The 20,319-nt window shown below is 37.3% G+C and overlaps 1 protein-coding gene and 1 long non-coding RNA gene across 2 annotated transcripts; one reads left to right on the top strand and one right to left on the bottom strand.

Annotated features, from left to right (window-relative positions):
- Positions 1–6,111: 6,111 nt before the first annotated feature.
- Positions 6,112–13,497, bottom strand: LOC132031257 (PRA1 family protein H). Its single transcript, XM_059421148.1, has 5 exons — positions 13,101–13,497; positions 12,855–13,028; positions 10,983–11,119; positions 6,680–6,751; positions 6,112–6,586 (listed from the first exon to the last, which is right to left on the bottom strand). Exons 1-5 carry the CDS (start codon positions 13,394–13,396, stop codon positions 6,495–6,497), a joined length of 771 nt encoding a protein of 256 aa, XP_059277131.1. The 5' UTR covers positions 13,397–13,497; the 3' UTR covers positions 6,112–6,494.
- Positions 13,123–14,715, top strand: LOC132031258 (uncharacterized). The gene is made up of 2 exons (XR_009408214.1): positions 13,123–13,265; positions 14,160–14,715. It is a non-coding gene; the product is annotated as an uncharacterized LOC132031258 (long non-coding RNA).
- Positions 14,716–20,319: the final 5,604 nt, after the last annotated feature.

Genomic DNA, 20,319 nt, shown 5'->3' on the forward strand with positions numbered 1-20,319 from the left:
GCAAACCCGGTGGCGAGGCACGTTACTTCTTTGGTTTAGGCGAATCCCGCATTGGTTTAGGCGAATCCGCACGGTTAATGTCGCCATCGTGATAAGTTATTATATACACGTATGAGACAAATGTTTTTCAAAATAAAGCTAAGTATTTTGAGCATTCGATTATTATATCTCCGTATTCAGCCTCTTAGGCACTATTTGTATTACAAATGCATGTACTTCGGTATTCGACTATTACGCACATTTTCGTACTCTATTTCGGTTATGATCTCGTTTCTCGTATTCCATGCTTTACATACTCGGTACGTATCCCGTCTTGACCCCCTTTCTTCGGGCGTTTCGTGTCGCGCGGTACACCCGTGAGCGAAGATATTAGTAGAAAATGTTCCGGTACGGATGGTCGAGCTCGCGTATCTTCGGAGTAACCGAGTCGGGGGATATTTGTGTCATGGTATACGAGTACGTTAGAACTTTGCGAGGCGATGTCGTGGGTATAAGACGTACGGTATGTAATCGGCTATGTCGATATATTATTATGCATTATATTACAAGTTTCATATGTTACGATTTTATTTGATTCGAGAAAGGAAAAAGCACATTATTCTTCGAAAAATTTTCGTTATGTATTTGTGTCACGATTTGAAAGCCGAGCGTGACGCGTGAGTATTATGTGAGTTAGCGGGTTCGCTACCATTTTAAATAAGGGTCGGGTGCCCGTCACGCTTAACGAAGAAATAGGGTGTGACACCGAGTATTATGGGATGAGGTGATAGATTCCGGTACGTTGTTGTCCCCCGGGGTGGAACATGCGTGAAATGCGCAGGGGGCTCGGCCCCGCGTCCTCGCGTCAATTATTTAAACAAAAAAATATACTTTATCGGGGCGGTATCTACCATTGCGTCGTTGCTGGTCGGGTATAACATGATAGGGCTCTTGTGACGGCCAAGGTTGAGCAATAGCGACCGGAGACCCACATATTTCATCTCTGCACTAGTGAGGCCACTATTAGGCTTCAGGATGTTGAGGTCATGTATGGACTACAGGTAGATAGACGCCCGTTATACATTGAGGAGCATCAGCCGCCGCCGTCGTATCGGAAGGAGTTGACTAGGCTCACTGATTATAGAAGGGTGAGATATGGGGACAGACTCGGATGTCGATGGTTGCCCTCTGTATTCACTTACGCCTCTTAGACATCGAGCACCCTATTACAGACGGCACACCTCAGGTAGATGTTGATCGTCGTGCCCGTCTGTACTTACTCATCATATTCGGGGGCATCCTGTTTCCGAACACATCGGGTTCCCATGTGAGCTTAAAGTATTTAATACTAGGATGCCGGGCGAGTTGGGATGTTATAGGCCGGGCGCCGCCGTTAACGGCTTACCTGTATCGAGCATTATGAAGAGCGTCTATGGGCGTCCATAGGGATGTCTCTGGATTTCACGCGCTTCTCCAGGTAATATATTTAAGTGTGTGTAATTTTATTCTAAATATAGCTTTTTGAAACGACGACTAACAAAACATTTTTTTAATGACCCTTTCAGATATGAGTGTGTCTAGGATGAGGCGTTTTCGGCCGTAGTAAGAACGCGACCTCGGCCCAGGGATTCTTTGAGATGAATGCCTGAGCGAGAGATGAGGAAAAGCGTAATTTGAGATGTGTATACGCACCGGCGGACTTGTTGGGGATCAGCTAGATCGTATGACGGCGGACATGGTAAGTTCTTTTGATTTTACAGTATTATCTTTTTTTTTTTTTTTTTTTTAAATTGTTTACTAATTCATTTTTTTTTACAGTTTTTTATATGGAGGCCGTATGATAAGATTTTGGATCGATTGTAAATTTTTGTATGGCGAAAGCCCGTGTGGAATCGCGAGTGTCGGGTTGATACATATGAATATCGTTGAGGATCGCGCGCGCCTCGCCGCGTCTTACGAAACGGTTCGGGCGTAAATATACTTCGGTTCTTTGGAAGCACGACCACCAAAACTTGAGCGACGGGCGCGCTCACTACTCGGCCTTTATGCGGAGCGATGATCCAAACGTTGGGATCGGGTATCGGCCCAGCGGTCGGATATACGACTCCTACATTACATGTTCGTACGCGCGGCTCGGTTGGCGAAAATATGTCGTCCTATAAAAAATATGCGATATTTCGGACCGTTTTGAGACATTGGTAAGTCTTTGGTCAAAATATGAAAAAACAGTCTGACATTTTAAAACTTTAGTTATAAAGTGTAGGAAAATAAGAAACTAAATGCGACTGCGGATCGTACGGAAATTAGTGCGCAATAGGCATGGACCGTATGGTCATGGTTAACTTCGGGATTTGCGGCACTAATTTTGAGGCTATCGATGGTGGCGTGCGGCAACTTTTTTTTTCGGAGAGATTTTGGATCAAATGGTCGTGATCTTTTGGGGTCATTTGGTGACGAAGGGGTTGTCGAGAGGGGTGGGGCGAAAAATCACACTAATACTGAGTGACAAAAAGGGTGCAAATAAATGTGTGTACGATAAATATATTCACTCGGAAAAAATTATATGCTAACTTGCAATCACATATTAAGTAGGCGTTTGGCCATGAAAACCAAAAATTATTCACTTTATTTGAAATTTTGAAGTTGGAGTTGAAGATGGAGTTGTGTTTGGTTATAATTTGTGAAAAGAATATTTGATTGTTTAAATGTAGGAGTATGAAATTCGTAAAGCAAGTTTTTCGGAGACCGAAGATTTAAATGTTTAAATAATTATTTTAACAAATTAAAATACATTATTTGCAAATTATATAATTCACCATTTCTTAATCTTCCGGCTAAAACTTGAAAAATTGTCATGGCCAAACAGGCCAAATTAGCCGATACAGTGTAAAAAAACTTCTCGGGAGCATTTGATATCCCCTAAGTTTGATTTTTTACCAAAAGATAATATATTAATTAAATCTAAATTAAAATTAATACTAATTATTTATATGTTATTTCGGGTTATCTCCTATGGACCGATTCTTGATCTTTGATGAGTTAGGAGTCAATATGCGCCGTAAACCCCAATGAAGCATATTATGATCAAGGGCGCAAGGAAGTGAAGGAAGGATGATCGGTTCGGTGATAGTAAGAGGAGAAGAAAGGGGATGGAGATGAATGTGTGAGGGTGGTGGGGATTTTTTGCCTGGGGTTGGACACTCCACCGTACACCATTAGAGATTGTGTATATGTAAATAAATTGTTCATTTTATGTTAATAATTTTTTTTTTTTTTGGTATTATTTTCTTAATGATAATTAGTTATCTTAAATCGGTTATTATCGTTTTTTCAATTACGTTTTTTAATTATGAAAAAATCTAGACGTATTCGAAATAAAGTAATGCGCTTGTAACTAATAAAAGCAAATAAAACCTTATAAAATAAAATACTTAAACCTAACGATAACAAGTTTAAATCAAAACTTGCACTCTCTCCCTAAAACGACGATCCAAACGTTAAGGTATACTTGATGTATTAAGCCTACATTATTGTTCGCAAAAAAATATATCAAATTCTATAAAAAAAATATTGATATTTCGGAGTTTTGAGACATGACTAATTTTTGGTGAAAATATGAAAAAAAACGTGAATTTCAAAACTTTGAAATTATATAAAGTGTGGGGAAAATAAAACTAACCTTTGTATTGCGCAAAAAAAATTAGTGCGCGATAGGTAGCGTACCATAGTTAACCACATTAGCACTAATTTTGTGCGCAAAAGGCACTTTTGTAACTTTTTTTTTTTTTTGTAGGTTATTTTGGATCAAAATCCCACTTTTGGGGTCATTTAAGTTGCGGACTCGAAAAATCACACTAATACTATAGTTGCAATTTGCAAATAAATGTATGTACAATAAATATATTCACTTGGAAAAAATTATATAATTAACTTGCAATCACATATTAAGTAGGCGTTTGGCCATGAAAACAAAAAATTATTCACTTTATTTGAAATTTTGAAGTTGGAGTTGTGTTTAGTTATAATTTGTGAAAAGAATATTTGATTGTTTAAATGTAATGAAAGTGAAAACAAGTTTTTTAGTGTTTTTCAAATTTCAAATGAAATTGTATTTGAAATTTTCATAGCTAAACACTGATTTTCAAATAAAGTGAAAAAAATTTCGGAAAAACTTGAAAAATTGTCATGGCCAAACAGGCCCAAATTATATACAGTGTAAAAAAAAACTTTCTTCATTTATATCCCCTAAGATTTTAAAAAAATATAAAATATTTACGCAATCATATCAGTTGTACTGCACTACAATGACTCGATATCTCTAGACATTTCCATGAGTGGGAGTCAATATGGGCGGCTAATTAATGACTTAGTCCTTATTAGTTGATTCGTAAACTATATTAAGTGGAAATTAGGGAAAGGGCGGGGGGGGGGGGGGTTCGGTTTTATCAAGCACCGGTTCGGGGCAGGGGGTATTTATGCGGGGGGGGGGCGGGGGTGGTGGTTAGGGGATAACATATTAGCTCATTTTGTTTATGTGCAAAGACAACGTTTGTATTAATTATGGCATGTCAAGGGAAGACATTCATTCAGTCAATGATAAACAAATGAGTTACAACTAATTCGTTTAGTAAAATAACAAAGCTTTAGCGGTGTCAAGTTTATAACATTATATTTTGGTTTGTCTGAACTACCTGCATTTATGGGTAGGGCGAGTAGTACCCAACTATGAATCGGTTTGAGATCATCCCAATGCCAACTTCTTTTCGTCATACGCTCTAGAAGCTTATTCTCCAATTAGCTAAGTTGGGCATACCAAAAAATGAAAAGTAAAGTAAAGTAAAGATGGATTGTATCACGGATCTGATACAATATGAATTACTTCATTGGTTGCATCGAATAAGAATGAAACTCAAAGACATTGGCAGGCCCGCACAAGAGATAAAGCATGTGAATTAATGCGATGCAAAGTAAAGAACCTAATTATAAACAGGGCTTCATGCTGTAAATCCTCCGAAAGAGAGGAATGCCTTCGGAGACACATGCACAGATGGTGCGTGGCTATTATCAATTTGTGTTGTAAGGTTGTGGGTTAAGTCTCTCAACCAGCACAACTCTCGTGTTGATCAATTATTATCGTTGAGTTTGAAATCATGAACAGCCATGCCGGTAATTCGGACATGTGAAGAGGAGATGCTGGACTCTCAGTGCGGAGGTGCAAGATATTGGCTATGAATGGCTTTAAGAGAAGTAGAGGAAGGCCGAAGAGGTATTGAGGACAGAGATGATTAAATGAACAACGTAGCCAACGATTCTGTGTAGAACGACGCGTAGATAGGAGAGTGTAGAGGATACGAATTAAGGTAGAAAATTAGTAGATAGTAAAGCGACGCCTTATTTATCCTTTCTTACTAGTAGTCGTAGTATTTCTCCTATAGTTCCTTATCCGTCGATTTAGGTTACCATCTATTGTCTCTTATTATTCACTTAGCATATTATTTTATTGTAGTTATTATTCTTTTTTCGGACCGCTTGTCATACTTTATATAGTATTTTGCTATGGACTCTTCATTTTTTGTTATTTCCTTTCGAATTCTTTGAATTGCTTTTATTACCAAGGTCTATCGAAACAACACAATACCTCCCCCGTCACCGGGGGTAAAAAATCATGTACGTATCTCTGCTATAGGGCCTCTTTTGTGGGATCATCTTGGATATGTTGTTGTTGTCTTGTGTCTGGCTCTCATCTACCTTCGGGCCCCATTTTGTGGGATCATACGGAGTATGTTGTTGTTGTAGCAGTACTGCCGGTGATAAGCCAAAATAAAGTGAGATGATGTCATCATGCCCTAATGGCCCAAGTAACGCCCAACGATGGGAGGCAATCCGGCAAAAAAAAAATAAAAATTGGCCAATCCATACGAGTTGAGGTATGGTTTTTGAATGGAAGTCTTTAATTTTCACACTTGCACGAGTTCGGAAACATAGTAGTTTTTAAGTGGGAGGAATCTTTAATCTTCATGATAATGTGTGGCTTGAAACATTCATTTGACAAATTCTCTCTTCCAGAAGGTTGCAGTTGAACCAAGAAGAAACAAAAATTTTGGATTACCAGATCTTTCATAAACAAGAAGAGGATAGTAATTTCATCCAATTTTTGGGTGAGTAGAAGTTTAGAAATCATCCAAAGCACTATGTCCTTGGATAGCCAACAAATTATGGTGCAAGTCCAGGGGGTCGCAGGAACGTACGCCAGATTTGGTCCATGCTAATTCTCTTTAGGTTCTACGGCCATCTATATAGTCTTTTTTTCCCCCATTGTATTATTTTTATACACATATACAACCTAAATTTGAATTAAAAGAAATAACCTTTTCTTACAATGTGACTAGAAGAATTTTCTCAGTTTCAAATGTGCTCATGAACCAAGACTCCTATGCTAGCTAGTAAACATAGTTTACCTTCTCTCCGAGCTACGACTGTGAGTCTGTGATTATATGATTTGACAATATAACCACTCATCCATTTCTAAGAATCCTCCTGTTTCCATCTTTTGAAGTTGACTGTTTCGAGGGGGTCAGCTTCCTAAATGAGGCATGCAGAATCATCACTGCAAGTGCATCGATTAGCCATAAGCTCTAAATATTAGGAATAAAACAAAGATAAAGAGTAAGTAACAAATTGAGCACGAAAAATAACCCACCTGCATAACTGACCGCAATAGCTGAGATGAGAGCCATTTGAACGTTGGTACAGAATAGAATAACTGCAGTTGCTGTACAAGATAGGCTGACTCAGTTCTCAAATTTATACAGTATCAGAAATGTTCTGCTTGCCAAAACAAATGAGTGCTTGAAATTATCTAGGGAAACGAAAACCGGCGAATATACATTTGAAAAGACTGAGAAGCGTCTCTAAAAACTAGAAACACAAAAACAGCAACAAGGACATTAGGCTTTAAATAGAAAGTGTGAATCGAGACTCAATGTGCACCTCTTCTTGGAAATAAAGTGTACAATAACCAAAGACAAAATGATCTAGCATATATGAAATTAAAACCTGCAATGGAAATTACTTATTTCAACATCTAATATCAGAAATACTAATCTAACAATATACAAATTGAACATCTTAAAATTTAATTTCAACAAAACCCCAAAAACATACCTACAATTCCATTTTTCAGTTTCACATAATCAACCATAAAACATAATTAATGTACAGCATTTAGCGTAGGGATCTAGTAGTTCAGTTGGTTACCTAAACTTTCACCTTGTTGGTGAGGGTTCAAATCCCCACATTGTAATCTCCTCCCCCATTTTCCCTTCCCCTACCCCCTATGTAATAAAAAATAATTTTAAAAAATAAAAATAAAAAATGTACAGCATTTAGCTTCATATTTAGTTTGTAGAAACTCTAATAAGAGAGTAGAAGAGAAGTCGAAAGAAACCCATGGTCAAAAGAAATAGAACAGGAGGAGGACTCACATACTAGAAGAAGAAAAGAGGATCATCATTTGAAGAAAAAACAAAAGAAGTCTGTTAAAAAATAAGTATTATATACTCAAGATTATAAACTCAAGAAGTGGAATAAGGCGATGACTATAGAAAGAATGCTGAAACATACATGTAGAGTAGTCCTAGCATCCCAGCAGCCAAAAGAAACCCTGTCTTCCCCACTTTTCCCCCTTTTTTATTCTGATCCTTTTAAGTCAGATTCTTTAATCAACAACCTTCCGCCAAATTACTTTGTATTTCACTATTTGAAGTAGACGCTTATCAGAAGCATATTTCAACTATGAAGTCATAATCCCGACCTTCACATCACCTCATCGCTTTAAGTTATGAAAAAATGACCTCTAGCAATACTGAGAACGAGAAGGCAGATATGTAGCATTCACCTCTTTTTGTTCTTTGGTGGATAGGTAAATAACGAGGTAGCACAGATCTCATAAATTATGTTTGGTTCAAAGATCGTGCTAAGGGACAGGAAACTTCAGCCCATTAACTTTTTCTATCACAAAAGCATCCTTCACGTTCTTAGTAAGAGATCAATATATCGTTAACTTTTCAGGTACTACGAAAGATGATATGGAGAAGTGATACCAATATATCGTTAACTTTGCTGGTAAAGATGATGTGGAGAAGAGATACCAATATATCGTTACCTTTGCTGGTACTAGAGTTTCCTACAAAGATGATATGGAGAGGTTTATAAACCTTCCCTTTTTACTTTTCCCTCTTCTATTAATTTCTCACCAAAAGGCTTCCCAGAATAAAATCTTTTCCCACTGTTTTTCGCTTTTAGGTTCATCAACATTAATCTGGCTGAGGCTAAACCATTTAAAGCTATTTCCATCATATTTTGCTTTTTTCACAATATAGAGTAAAAGACAAGTGCAGGTACTACAAAGGACGAAATGGAGAGATCATAAGCCTTCCATTTCTACTTCCCCCCTCTTTTTTTTTGGGTTATTTTCCTTTTCTTAACCCCTTTTCTGGTTATATTCCCCACCTTTCCGGCCCATCGAAACTACTATATCTGTGGACTAAAGCATAAGTTGTTTCTACCATATTTTGCCTATTTAAAATACTTTGAGTAAAAGACACAGTTCCTTCCTCATCATCCCCACACCATCCAAATCTCAGTTTTTCTCCAAATTGTTTTTTTTTTTTTTTTTTTTTTTGGGTTGGGGGGCCTTGTTGTACTAACTAGTTCTATCATTTTGAGAACTTGTGGAAGTTTGAACAAAAAAGTTGAGATCGTGACATGATATTCTTTGCTAATGATGAAGAAACAGATTTAACAAAATATGTATTCACTGTAGTGAAAGGGAGTCTTGGCGTAACCGGTAAAGTTGTTGTCATGTGACTTGGAGGTCAAGGGTTCAAGCCGTGAAGACAACCTCTTGCAGATATGCAAGGTAAGGCTGCGTACAATAGACCCTTGTGATCCGGCCCTTCCTCGGATCCCGCGCATAGCTGGAGCTTAGTGCACCGGCTGCCTTTTTTTATGTATTCACTATATTGACTCTTGCAAGATGCAAGGCTGAGATGGTTCGGGTATGTGAAGAGGAGGAGCACAGATGCTCCAGTGAGAGATGTGAGAGGTTGGTTGGGGAGAGGTGATTGGATAGGACATGACACATCTGCAAATCACCGAGGACATGACCCTAGATAGGAAAGTATAGAGGTCGAGAATTAGGGTAGACAGTTAGTAAGTAGTAGAGTGTTTTCTCTTCATATTAGTAGAGCAGGGTCCTAGTCAGGAGCATCTGTCTAACCAGTATTATTACTATTATTACTATTATGCTAGCATTATGTTATGCTTCACTTTATTACTATTGTTGTCTCTTTTACTTCGGTTATCCTTAATATTTGTATTGTCAATACTTTTCTTTCTTCAATATTTTCATCTTAGCATTTTACTCTTGCATCTCTTTCAAACCATTTTCTAAAAAATGATTTTCTTGAGCCGAGGGTCTATCGGAAACCTCTATACCGCACAAAGGTAGGGGGAAGGTCTGCGTGCACCCCACTTGTGGGAATATACTGGGTATGTTGTTGTTATTTAATTGTTAATAGAATCCACCCCCCCACCACCCACCCCCACCCCCACTCCCACCCAAAACTTAAATTAACGTACTTGCAAAAAATTCAAATAAAAGGATAAATTGGGGAAGAACATAGTCAAACCATAAACCCCTGCTCCCCTTGATCAATTTGTTGGTAATTCCTCACAGCTGCATCTATTTTGTAGTACCAACTCATTATATACTTTAGCTTATTGGTTAGATCATTTGTCCTTAATCCTGATCTTCAGTAATCTTGGTGAAACGTCTTAAGAGCATCCATTGCAAATCCAATGTGTCTGAACACCAGTAACCTAGAAACATGTGGTCATCCAACACCTCAACAGACTGGCATATGATGGTTTTGAATAGTCCTGAGTATGTAGTTCTATAAGCAATTGCTTGGCAATGTTTTTCTTTAATCCATTACATGAATCTGCATACATTGCAACTGATAAGCGGTCCGAAACTCCTTTCTTGATGTTCTAATATCTAGTTTGCAATAGGAAGAAAGAAGATACATTTGGTCTCAAACTGGATGGATGGCTAGTGATCCAATAGATCAGATAATCAAGAAAGCAAAAGAGGAGCAGGACTTTTAGGACACAATGAACGTATCCCAATGTCGGAAAAAATATATTTAGAACAAATGAGGATGTGGAGTAAAATTGGATTTGGAAACTGCCAGGCGCCAGCCCAAATGTTCCCTTTAGTTTCTTTTGATCTTATAACATAAAGATCCCATCTGAAGTGTAATATAGATATGAATGCTTCTTAAGTTACATGTGTCCTGCACCAAGGGTGTGGCCTAGTAGTCAATGAAGTGGATTGAGCACCATGAGGTCTCAAGTTCAAATCCCAGCAGAGGCAAAAACACTAGGTGATTTTTTCCCATCTAGCCTTGGTGGACAAAGTTATCTGATATTTGTTGTTGATGGGAGGTGGCAGGTATACTGTGAAATTAGTCGAGGTGCGCGCAAGCTGGCCTGGACACCACGATTATCAAAAAACAAAAAGTTCCATGTGTTCTGCTATTAAGTGTCTCCATTTGGTATGAACGCAAACTCTATGCCTCGACGAAAAGTTGGCATAAGTGCTTCCAATCTAAAGGAGTGCAGAGTGCCATTTGTGAGAACTGAGAAGGAACACTCATATGGACAATATTCCAACGGTTGACGAGAAGCTTAAAGATCAGGATCAGTCGATTGCTGTTTCCTGGTGTTCACTCTTACAATGAACACATAGGATAAATCAAATGGCAAAATCATAAAACAGTCAAAGCTATGATCATATTATCCATCACCAATATACACAGATAGGAGGACCTGAACCATTTAAGAGAGTAGCACCCCAGGTATCTTTACTTTATGTTTGTTTATTTTCTTCTTTTTTTTGGGTTTGGGGGGGGGGGGGGTGGTGAAGAATATTGACTCACCACACTGAGCAATGCGAATCAAGCTTTGTTTGATAACTGGACGCTGCTCTAATCCCCAACGGTCTCCACATAACTTTAACACATCCCAAAGTGCCAAACATGATATCAACCCTACAAGGGCAAGCAGCTTTTGGTACCTGTTACCCAAATTTACCAAAATGCAATCAATACCAAAGCAACCAAATCGCACAAAAATCAAGCAACTGAAATTGAAATCCTTCAGCTACATAATGTTGCTAAATCCAGACCCAGTATTGTCTTCAAATCTCCAAGCCCTTAGCATCTTTTAGATTTAACAAGTATTCTGAAATCTAAAGAACTTGAACAGATCAATCAGAAACTGAAACATCGTCCTTTCCAAAACCCAAGCTTCCAAAGTGCATTTGGCACATAATACATATCAATGTCTATATATCATGCAAATACAAATATATATATATATATATATATATATTCTCGTGAAAGGAAGAGAATTAAGTACGGAATGTTTTATAACTTAAGTACTATCCAAATCCACTGTCCTCCCAACAAGCCTCATTTAGCTCTCAAAGCCTAAAAACCTCAAAGTTTCTCACACAAAACTCAACAATCAATCAACCAAATAATAACTCAATCTTAAACTAGTTGGAGTCGGTTATATGAATTCTCTATATTCATTCCACTCCATTCCGGTCCTGTTCATACAATTTCACGGCAGATCATGCTTAAAACACAGCTAACCAATCAAATTATTGCACAAGCTCAAATTTTAATCGTTATCAATAGTACAAAGTACAATCAGGGGTGGAGCTAGCCCTGGGTTCGGCCGAACCCAGTAACTTTGGTCCGAACCATATATTTGTATTAAATTTTTTGTTAGATATGTACAAATTATTAATTTAGAACCCAGCAACTATAAAATATTAGAACCTCGAACCCACAAGTTCCAAATTCTGGCTTCGCCTCTGAGTCTCTCTGAGTACAATGGCATGTACTACTATACAGATACATGTCAACGTCCATATACATGTTTGTATAGTAGGCTTAATACATCAACAACCACTCAAACTTGCCAGCAAATTTCATTTAGACACTCAAACTACGATTTTTTCCAATTGAACAAATGATAAAGTGTTCCTATTAGACACTTTGGATTTTTTTTCCGCGTACCCATTATGTAGATAAATCAACAAATTCAAATATATCATCTCCTTTAATTATACACATCAACATGCTTGAGGTTTCTTGGGAGGTAACATGCTTTAAGTGGTTAATTTATCTATGTAATGGACGTTTGAGAACACGCAGACTTTGAAATTTGTATAATTAAAGGAGGTAACATAGTTTAAGTGGTTAATTTATCTATGTAATGGATGTTTGAGAACATCAAATTTGCACATTTTTTTATACCGAAAGTGCTCAATAGTCAAGTTCATTCTTTAACCTCAACTTTTTTACACTTCTATCATGTGTTCAAAATTAAAGAATGAAATGTAAACTTGCCGTAGTTAGGCAGGTCTTCCGAATGAAATATACCTGGATTTAATTTTTACTTGAGGGATTTGGTTTATTTTAGAAATAATTATATTTTTGCGCATTTTTGAGCCTATATAATATGCAGATCCACACACATACATACATACATACATACATCTATCAATAGTACAAATTACAATCACCTATACAGATACATGTCAATGTCCGTATACATGTTTACATAGTTCGCAGACACACAAACACACACACTCACACATACATATATACATAATGTCAATGTCCGTATACATGTTTACATAGTACGACACACACACACACACACACACACATACATACATAATGTGCTTCTCTATGTGCACATATATATATATATATATAGAGAGAGAGAGAGCTTACAGAGAGCAAGCAAAGAAGAGCACGAACAGAGACGCATAATTTCGCGCATAGCGTTTCACATTCTCATGAACTCTAAGCCTCGCCTGAGAATTCGACGAAGGAAACGAATATGAATCCAACGACCCGACCAATCCTCCCGTCCACGATGGAGTATCACCAGAAAAATCATCAGACCTAAGTTTCGCAAACGGATTAAGCATAAATAGCGAACAATAACGTTCCAATATGTGAAACAATTATTGATACCTGAGTTTGGCAAACGGATTAAGCGTAAAAAGCGACAACAACGTTCCAATACGCGTAAAAATCAGAACAAATACTCCATTCGAAATTGAAACTGCTGAGCTGGCAGCAGAGTTAGTTACACCAGCACCGTCGGAGGATGACGTGGCAGTGGCGTTGACGGAGGCTGTGTTGGAGGAGTGACGGTGGAGATCGGTGGTGCGTTGATCGAGAATTTCAAGGTAACCTGTATCTCGGAGCCAGGATTCGAATACGGGTTCGGGTACACTTAGAGATAACGGGTTGGCTGAGAATGCCATTTTTGAACCCCTCTTTAATAAGGGATTTTTTTTGTGTTTCAGGTATTTACTTATCTGTAGAACGAATTTTGAAAAGGGGAAGGGGTCAAAAATTTGGAGGAGATGACAAAAATGGTCCCTTATGTTTGAGGATAGGTTTAAACTAGTCTCTTAAATATTCTTTACTTTAAATTTGTTAAAAGTTAACATTTTTAATCTAAGTTAAATATTTATTGACGAGAACAGGAACTCACATTTTAGAAGTATAATTTTTGTGAATTTTTATTTATTTTTACCGTTTGGTGCAACCTCTTTAGGTATCATTTTAGCTATTTTTTAAAAAAAGTTTTGCATATTTCAGAAATGGGACTTTCTTGGTGTTTATGATTATATCTTTTGTTACATTGTTCCGTTAAAAAAAAAAAAAAAAAAAAAAAAAACAAAGTTCAGTGAATCTTTGATAGATACTAAACGTGTTAACTTTTGGCAAAATTAAAGGACTAGAAATGTTCATGCATACTTAAGGGATTATATTGAACATACCGCCAAATATAAAGGACCATTTATGTCATTTTATTTCAAATTTTGGTGTATCACCTGAAATCATTAGACATAAAAATTTGCAAACGAATTAAGCGCAAATAGCCACAATGACGTTTTAATACGCGAAAATATCAAAACAAAAACGCCATTCGAAATCGAAACTGCTGAGCTGGCAGCAGAGCTAGTTACAGCAGCGTCAAAGAATGACGTGGCGGTTGTCGTGGTTGCAGTGGAGGAGAAGTGGCGGTGGAGATCGGTGGTTCGAAGATCAAGGATTTCGAGATAACCAGTATCTTGGAGCCATGATTCAAATACGGGTTCGGGTACACTAATTAGGATAACGAGTTAGTTGAGAATGGCATTTTTGAACCCTCTTTAATAAAGGATTTGTTTTCAGGTATTTATCTGTAACGTTTGGTGGGAAATTGCACGAGCAACCAACAATTTTAGGGATAATTTTGAAAAGGAAAAGGGGTCAAAATTTGGAGGAAATGACAAAAATGGTCCCTTATGTTTGAAGATAGGTTCAAACTAGTCTTTTAAATAATGTACGAAATAGTTTTGATTCTTTAAGTTTGTCAAAAGTTACCATTCTTAGTCTCAGTTAAATATTTATTGACGATAAAAAAAATTAGCAAGAACTCACATTTAGAGGTACAATTTTTGTGATTTCTGTTGTTTTTATTTATCTTTACAGTTTGGTGCAGCCGCTTGAAGTGTAATTTCAACTACTTTTTAGTGTCTAGTGAAGGTTTTTATATGAGAAAAGGGTAAAAATATCCCTCTACTTTCAGTTATGGGTCAGTTTTATCATCCTTTACATGTTGGGGCTATTTTTGCCCCTCCCGTTACTAAAGTTATCAAGAATATCCTCATTTAACTGAAACCCAAATCCACCCAATTTCAATTGAGATTACCCGTATCCGCTCTTTTAACTCGACCCGTGACCCACAAAACTAAACCAAATTAGATCCAATGCAGTTTCTCTTTTGAGGGATATTTTAGAATTTGATGGGACTTTCTTGGTGTTTATGATTAAATCTTTTGTTGCATTGTTCCATCAATTCTAACAAACAAAGTTCAGTAAATCTTTGATAGTAGATACTAAAAGCGTTAACTTTTGTCACAATTAAAGGACCAAAAGTGTTAACTTTTGGCAAAATTAAAGGACCAAAAGTGTTCATGCATGCTTAAGCGATTACTAGTGCCAAAGGTTACCTATTAGTGTTGCACCTCTGGTTCCACTACAGTCAGCGATGGAAAAAAAAATATCCTTAATACATTCACCAAAACAAGGTTTATTTTTTCGGAATATTATTTTTGGGGTAAATTCCCATTCGAACTCTAAGTTAAGTATTAAAGTTTTCAAGTGTTAATAGGAAAAGCAAAAAGTATTGCCCTATATATTTACACTGGAAGAAGGGTTTGCCAAACATTAGCAAGGCATGGCCATGACAACAAACGTCTCTCGTGTGAGGTCTTCCCTGAAAAAATCATCAATTCCCCAAGAAATAATTTTTGATATATTCTCATGGCTTCCTGTCAAGTCCTTAATGCGTTTCAAATGCATTTCAAAAAAATTTAACTCCCTCATATCGGATTCACTTTTCATGCATATTCATCATTGCCACTCCAGGAATCGAACAAAATTGCTTGCCCATAAAACGAATCCTTCTGGAAGAAGGGAATTTTTTTACCCTATGGAGCAAAGCGACGATGGAAAATCCTCCCTTCTACATATTGAGGATTATTTTGAAGGGCTTTACGATGTTATTTATAGGCAGCGAAACTTTGTGGAGTGTGTTAATGGTGTGTTCTGCTTCTGGAGGGCTGAGGATCAACTTGCTATAATTTGCAATCCCAGTACAAGAGAAACAAGAATTCTACCCTGCATAGGCAATCTTTTTCCGTGTCACTACTCATTAGGTTTTGAACCCGAAGAAAAGATTTATAAAGTTCTTTTCACGAAAATTGAATTTTTGAGAGGGAGTTTAAAAGCAATAGCAAGAAATTGGATTTTTACTTTAGGCACGGAGGGATCATGGAAGGAGATTGAAATTGTTCTTGAGTTTTATCGAGCGGAAAGAGTTTGCTTTAATGGAGTTATTTATATGTTGAATGGTCAAAACCACAAGCAAAATATACTTGCCTTTGATCTGAAAACTGAAAGTTTCAGGACTATTGACCTGTGGAAAGATTTGCATCGCTACAAATATCATTATAACTTAGTAGATATGAAAGGAAAATTAGCCGTCCTCGAAAATACGACTATTAACGGAGAAATTACTTTGTGGATTTTAGAAAAGAGTCAACATGAAAAATGGGAGAGACATATTATTATTGGCTTTCCCTTTGTTAAGAAGGTAAAGTGCATTATAAAGTCTCTAACGTATGATGAGGGGATTATATTCGTTGTTAAAGTGAAATACGATAAATACTCTTATTTCTCTTATGATATCACAAGAAAAAGTTGGAAAGAGTGTGAAATCCGGGGAATTCATGAAGAAGGACGTATGCTTGTGGGCATTTATAGCTGGGTAGAAAGCCTCTTCCCATTGAAAAAAACTCGTCAACAAGTTTAAACTGCAACGGTATTTTGGTCTGGTGCTCTTTTTATTTTCCTTTTCTTGCTTCTTTGTTTATTTGGTTTTTTTTTTTTTTTCCAATGTTTTTATATAGCTTGATATTTTATGATACCTAATAAAAGTGTGGAAAGTTTAATTCTGTTGTCCCTATTAGTTTAGTAGTACACTTCGAGTTCCGTTCCTGGCTCCTAATCATGAAATTTTTACCTTAATATAGTTACATAAGTTAAGGTTGATGTTAGAACTCTTCAGAATATATTTTTTCCAAAATTAGGAAAAAAAAAAAACATGAACGTATTGGGTAGATTCCCATAAGGAAACTAGAAAGTTTTAATTGGAAAAGGAAAGTAGAAAGGACTATTGCCCTATATATTTACACTGGAAAAAGGGTTTGCCAAACATTAGAAAGAGTGGCCACGACTACAACAAATGTATCGCACTATATATCATTCATAACCCTCGAAATCTTTCATCTTGGTTCAAATGGAACCGCCCTCTACAAGAACATTAAGTCAGGGTGGAAAAAAATTACCATCAATTCTCAAAAAATAATCTTTAATATATTCTCATGGCTTCCTATCAAATTCTTAATGCATTTTAAATGCATCTCTAAGTTTTCTTCCTTGTATCTGAATTAGATCCATGGACAGTCGTTTATGTCAATCTAGGACTCAAACCAAATTGTGTGCGCGAAAAGGACGTCTTTTGCCAAAAGGGACTTCTGTCATACACTAGTGAGCAAAATGAAGATGGAAAAACCTTCCTTCTTCATATTGAGGATCGTATTACTTTGATGGACTCGTAATTCAAAGACTTACTTGGTGGAGTGTGTTAATGGTTTGTTCTATTTCTGGAGTGTTGTCGTTTGCAATTTTCGTACTGGAAAAGCAAGATTTTCCCTATCTAGATAATCGTGGTCTGTGTCAATATTCATTAGGTTATGAATCAGAAGAAAAGGTTTATAAAATTCTTTCACGAGACATGAATTTTGAATAGGCCCTTCAAGAAACTGGGTCTTCAGTTTAGGCATAGAAGAGCCATGGAAGAAGATTGAAAGCATTCCCAATCGAGTTTTATCGAGAGGGGAGAGTTTGCATTAATGAAGTTATTTATTTTGTTAAATGGTGTCGAACACAAGCAAAAATATAATTGCATTTGATGTCAAAACTGAAAATTTCACAACCATTACATTACGGTAAATTTACATCACAACAAAAACAAACATTATGGGAACCTAATTGAAATGAAAGGAAAAACTGGCAATACTTGAAAATACGATGTATGGTGGAAAGATTATATTCGTTGCTAGAGTTAAGTGTGACAAACTTTCTTATTTTTGTATGATATCACTAGAAGAACTTGGAGAGGACGTGAAATCTAAATTGGTAAAAAACCTCTTCCAACAAATAAAGAAGGAGTGACGGCGATCAACACGGTGTAACTTTTTGTATTAAAATTGCCATCTTTTTTAGTAGCCTTTAAAGAAATAGGGGTAGTTTAACTTAAGACTACACAAAAAGCGAATCTAGTGACCGCTACAACTCTTAATGTGGAACAAGCATCTACTTCTTGCTTCTAACTTTATACAAATGAAGCACTGACTAAACACAATCGATGCTTCTCTAATATAACAACATTTAGCTAATAGAGGGAGGAAAACAAGCCCTGTAATTAACTTTGGTTCTTCCATGGTTGCACCATGTTGAGAATGACCGAGATTGTAGAATAAGGGACGGAAATCGGGAAATGTATCAACCACATATAAGTCTTCATACAATTGATATTTTTGCTGATTCCAAACCAATAATCATTCTTTTAAAGCTGTAGTTTCACAAAGATATATAAATGAAAAACCTTGATGTTCCTTATTCAATCATGCTTGGTAACTTCCTATTATAGAGGTTTCACAAGAGTTTTAGGAGTAAAAGGTTGAAGAAGAAGAAGAAGAGCGGGGAAGAAAAACGTGTTTGGGGAAGAAAGTTAAACTCAAAACTAAGGTGGGAAAAATACCTTAAGTCCTCACAGCATGTAACCGACATGGTGAGTACATCTGTTGATTTGGGTTGAGTGGAAGTGCCCAAAACCACGTATCCCATACAGAAGAGAACGTTCCCTATTTTGCTTTTTCTCCAAGTCACGCTCTTCAACTTCATTATAGGAGTAAATAATCCTTTCTTTTGCGCGGATTAACCTTCATTTAGGGTGGTCTTTAATTTTGGCCCTTCATAGTAGTGGTCTTTAAGTTTTGCTCTTCGTCTAACACTTCGAGGTTCTTTGTTCGAATCCCAGCTCAATTAAAAAAAAAAAAAAATCGCAAGGCGGAATATGCAATTCTGGCCATGCAAATTCTGTCGTAAGACCAATTTGCATGGACAGAATTTGCAAAACTGATCATGCAAAGGCAGAATTTGCGCCTTAAGAGAAAAAGTTAAAGACCACCAATTTGAGGGACAAAAATTAAAGACCACCCTTAGCGAAGAGCAATCCTGCAAATTGCCTGTAACTAGTAATTTCTCTTGGGCCATGCTTGTTTCTAATTTTGAGGGAGAATTTTGAAAAAGCGAAAGGGGTCAAATTTGTACTTGTACCATTCAAGATTAAGTAATCTATCACCATTAAAGATTTATGGACTGTTTGGCCCATTTTTGTGTAAAGTTAAAAATGCTTATTTTTAAAGCTGGGAGTAGGGGAGAGAATGGTGGAGTTGTGGTGGAGTGTGGTGGAGTTTCGGGTGAGGAGGAGAGTGTCTATTTTTGAGAACCAGTTCGGATTCATGTTAGGACGCTCAGTTACATAAGCCATTCATCTTGTTAGGAGAGGCTGGTAGAGCAGTACAGGGAGAGGAAAAAGGACCTTCACATGGTCTTCATCGATCTAGAAGAGGCTTATGACAAAGTCCCAAGGGAGGTGCTATGGAGTTGTTTGGAGGCTAAAATGTACCAGTGGCATACACTAGGGTAATCAAGGACATGTACGATGGAGCCAAGACTCACGTAAGGACACCGGGAGGAGACTCGGAGCACTTCTCAATTATGATGGGGTTGCGCCAAGAATCAGTTCTTAGCCCATTTTTATTTGTCTTGGTGATGGATGAAGTGACGCAAAAAATCCAAGGTGAGGTGCCATGGTGTATGTTATTTACGGACGACATAGTTCTGATTGAGAAGACCCGCAGAGGAGTTAACGCTAAGCTGGAGATTTAGAGACAAACCATGGAGTCCAAAGGATTCAAGTTGAGCAGGAATAAAATCGAATACTTGGAGCTCAAGTTCAGTGACATAGCGCATGAGGTGGGCGTGGAAGTGAGGCTTGAGACACAGGCTATCCAAAAGAGAGGAAGTTTTGAGTATCTTGAATCCATTATCCAAGGAAATGGGAAATTGATGATGATGTCACACACCGTATTGGGGCAGGGTGGATGAAATGAAGGCTCATTCCCAGAGTCTTGTGTGATAAGAAGGTGCCACCAAAACTTAAAGGTAAATTCTATAAAGTGGTGGTTAGACCAACTATGTTGTATGGGACAGAATGTTGGTCAATCAAGAAATCTCACGTCCAGAAGATGAAGGTTGCGGAAATGAGGATGTTGCGATGGATGTGTGGGCATACTAGGAAGGATAGGATTAGAAATGAAGTCATTCGGGATAAGGTGGGAGTCGGTGGAGGACAAGATGCGGGAAGCGAGGTTGAGATGGTTCGGGCATGTGCAGAGGAGAGGTACAGAGGCCCCAGTGCCAAGGTGTTACAGGTTGGCTATGGATGGTTTTAGGAGAGGCAGAGGTAGTCCGAAGAAATATTGGAGAGAAGTGATTAGAC

Source organism: Lycium ferocissimum, chromosome 9, assembly GCF_029784015.1.
Source record: "Lycium ferocissimum isolate CSIRO_LF1 chromosome 9, AGI_CSIRO_Lferr_CH_V1, whole genome shotgun sequence".
Lineage (NCBI taxonomy): Eukaryota > Viridiplantae > Streptophyta > Magnoliopsida > Solanales > Solanaceae > Lycium > Lycium ferocissimum.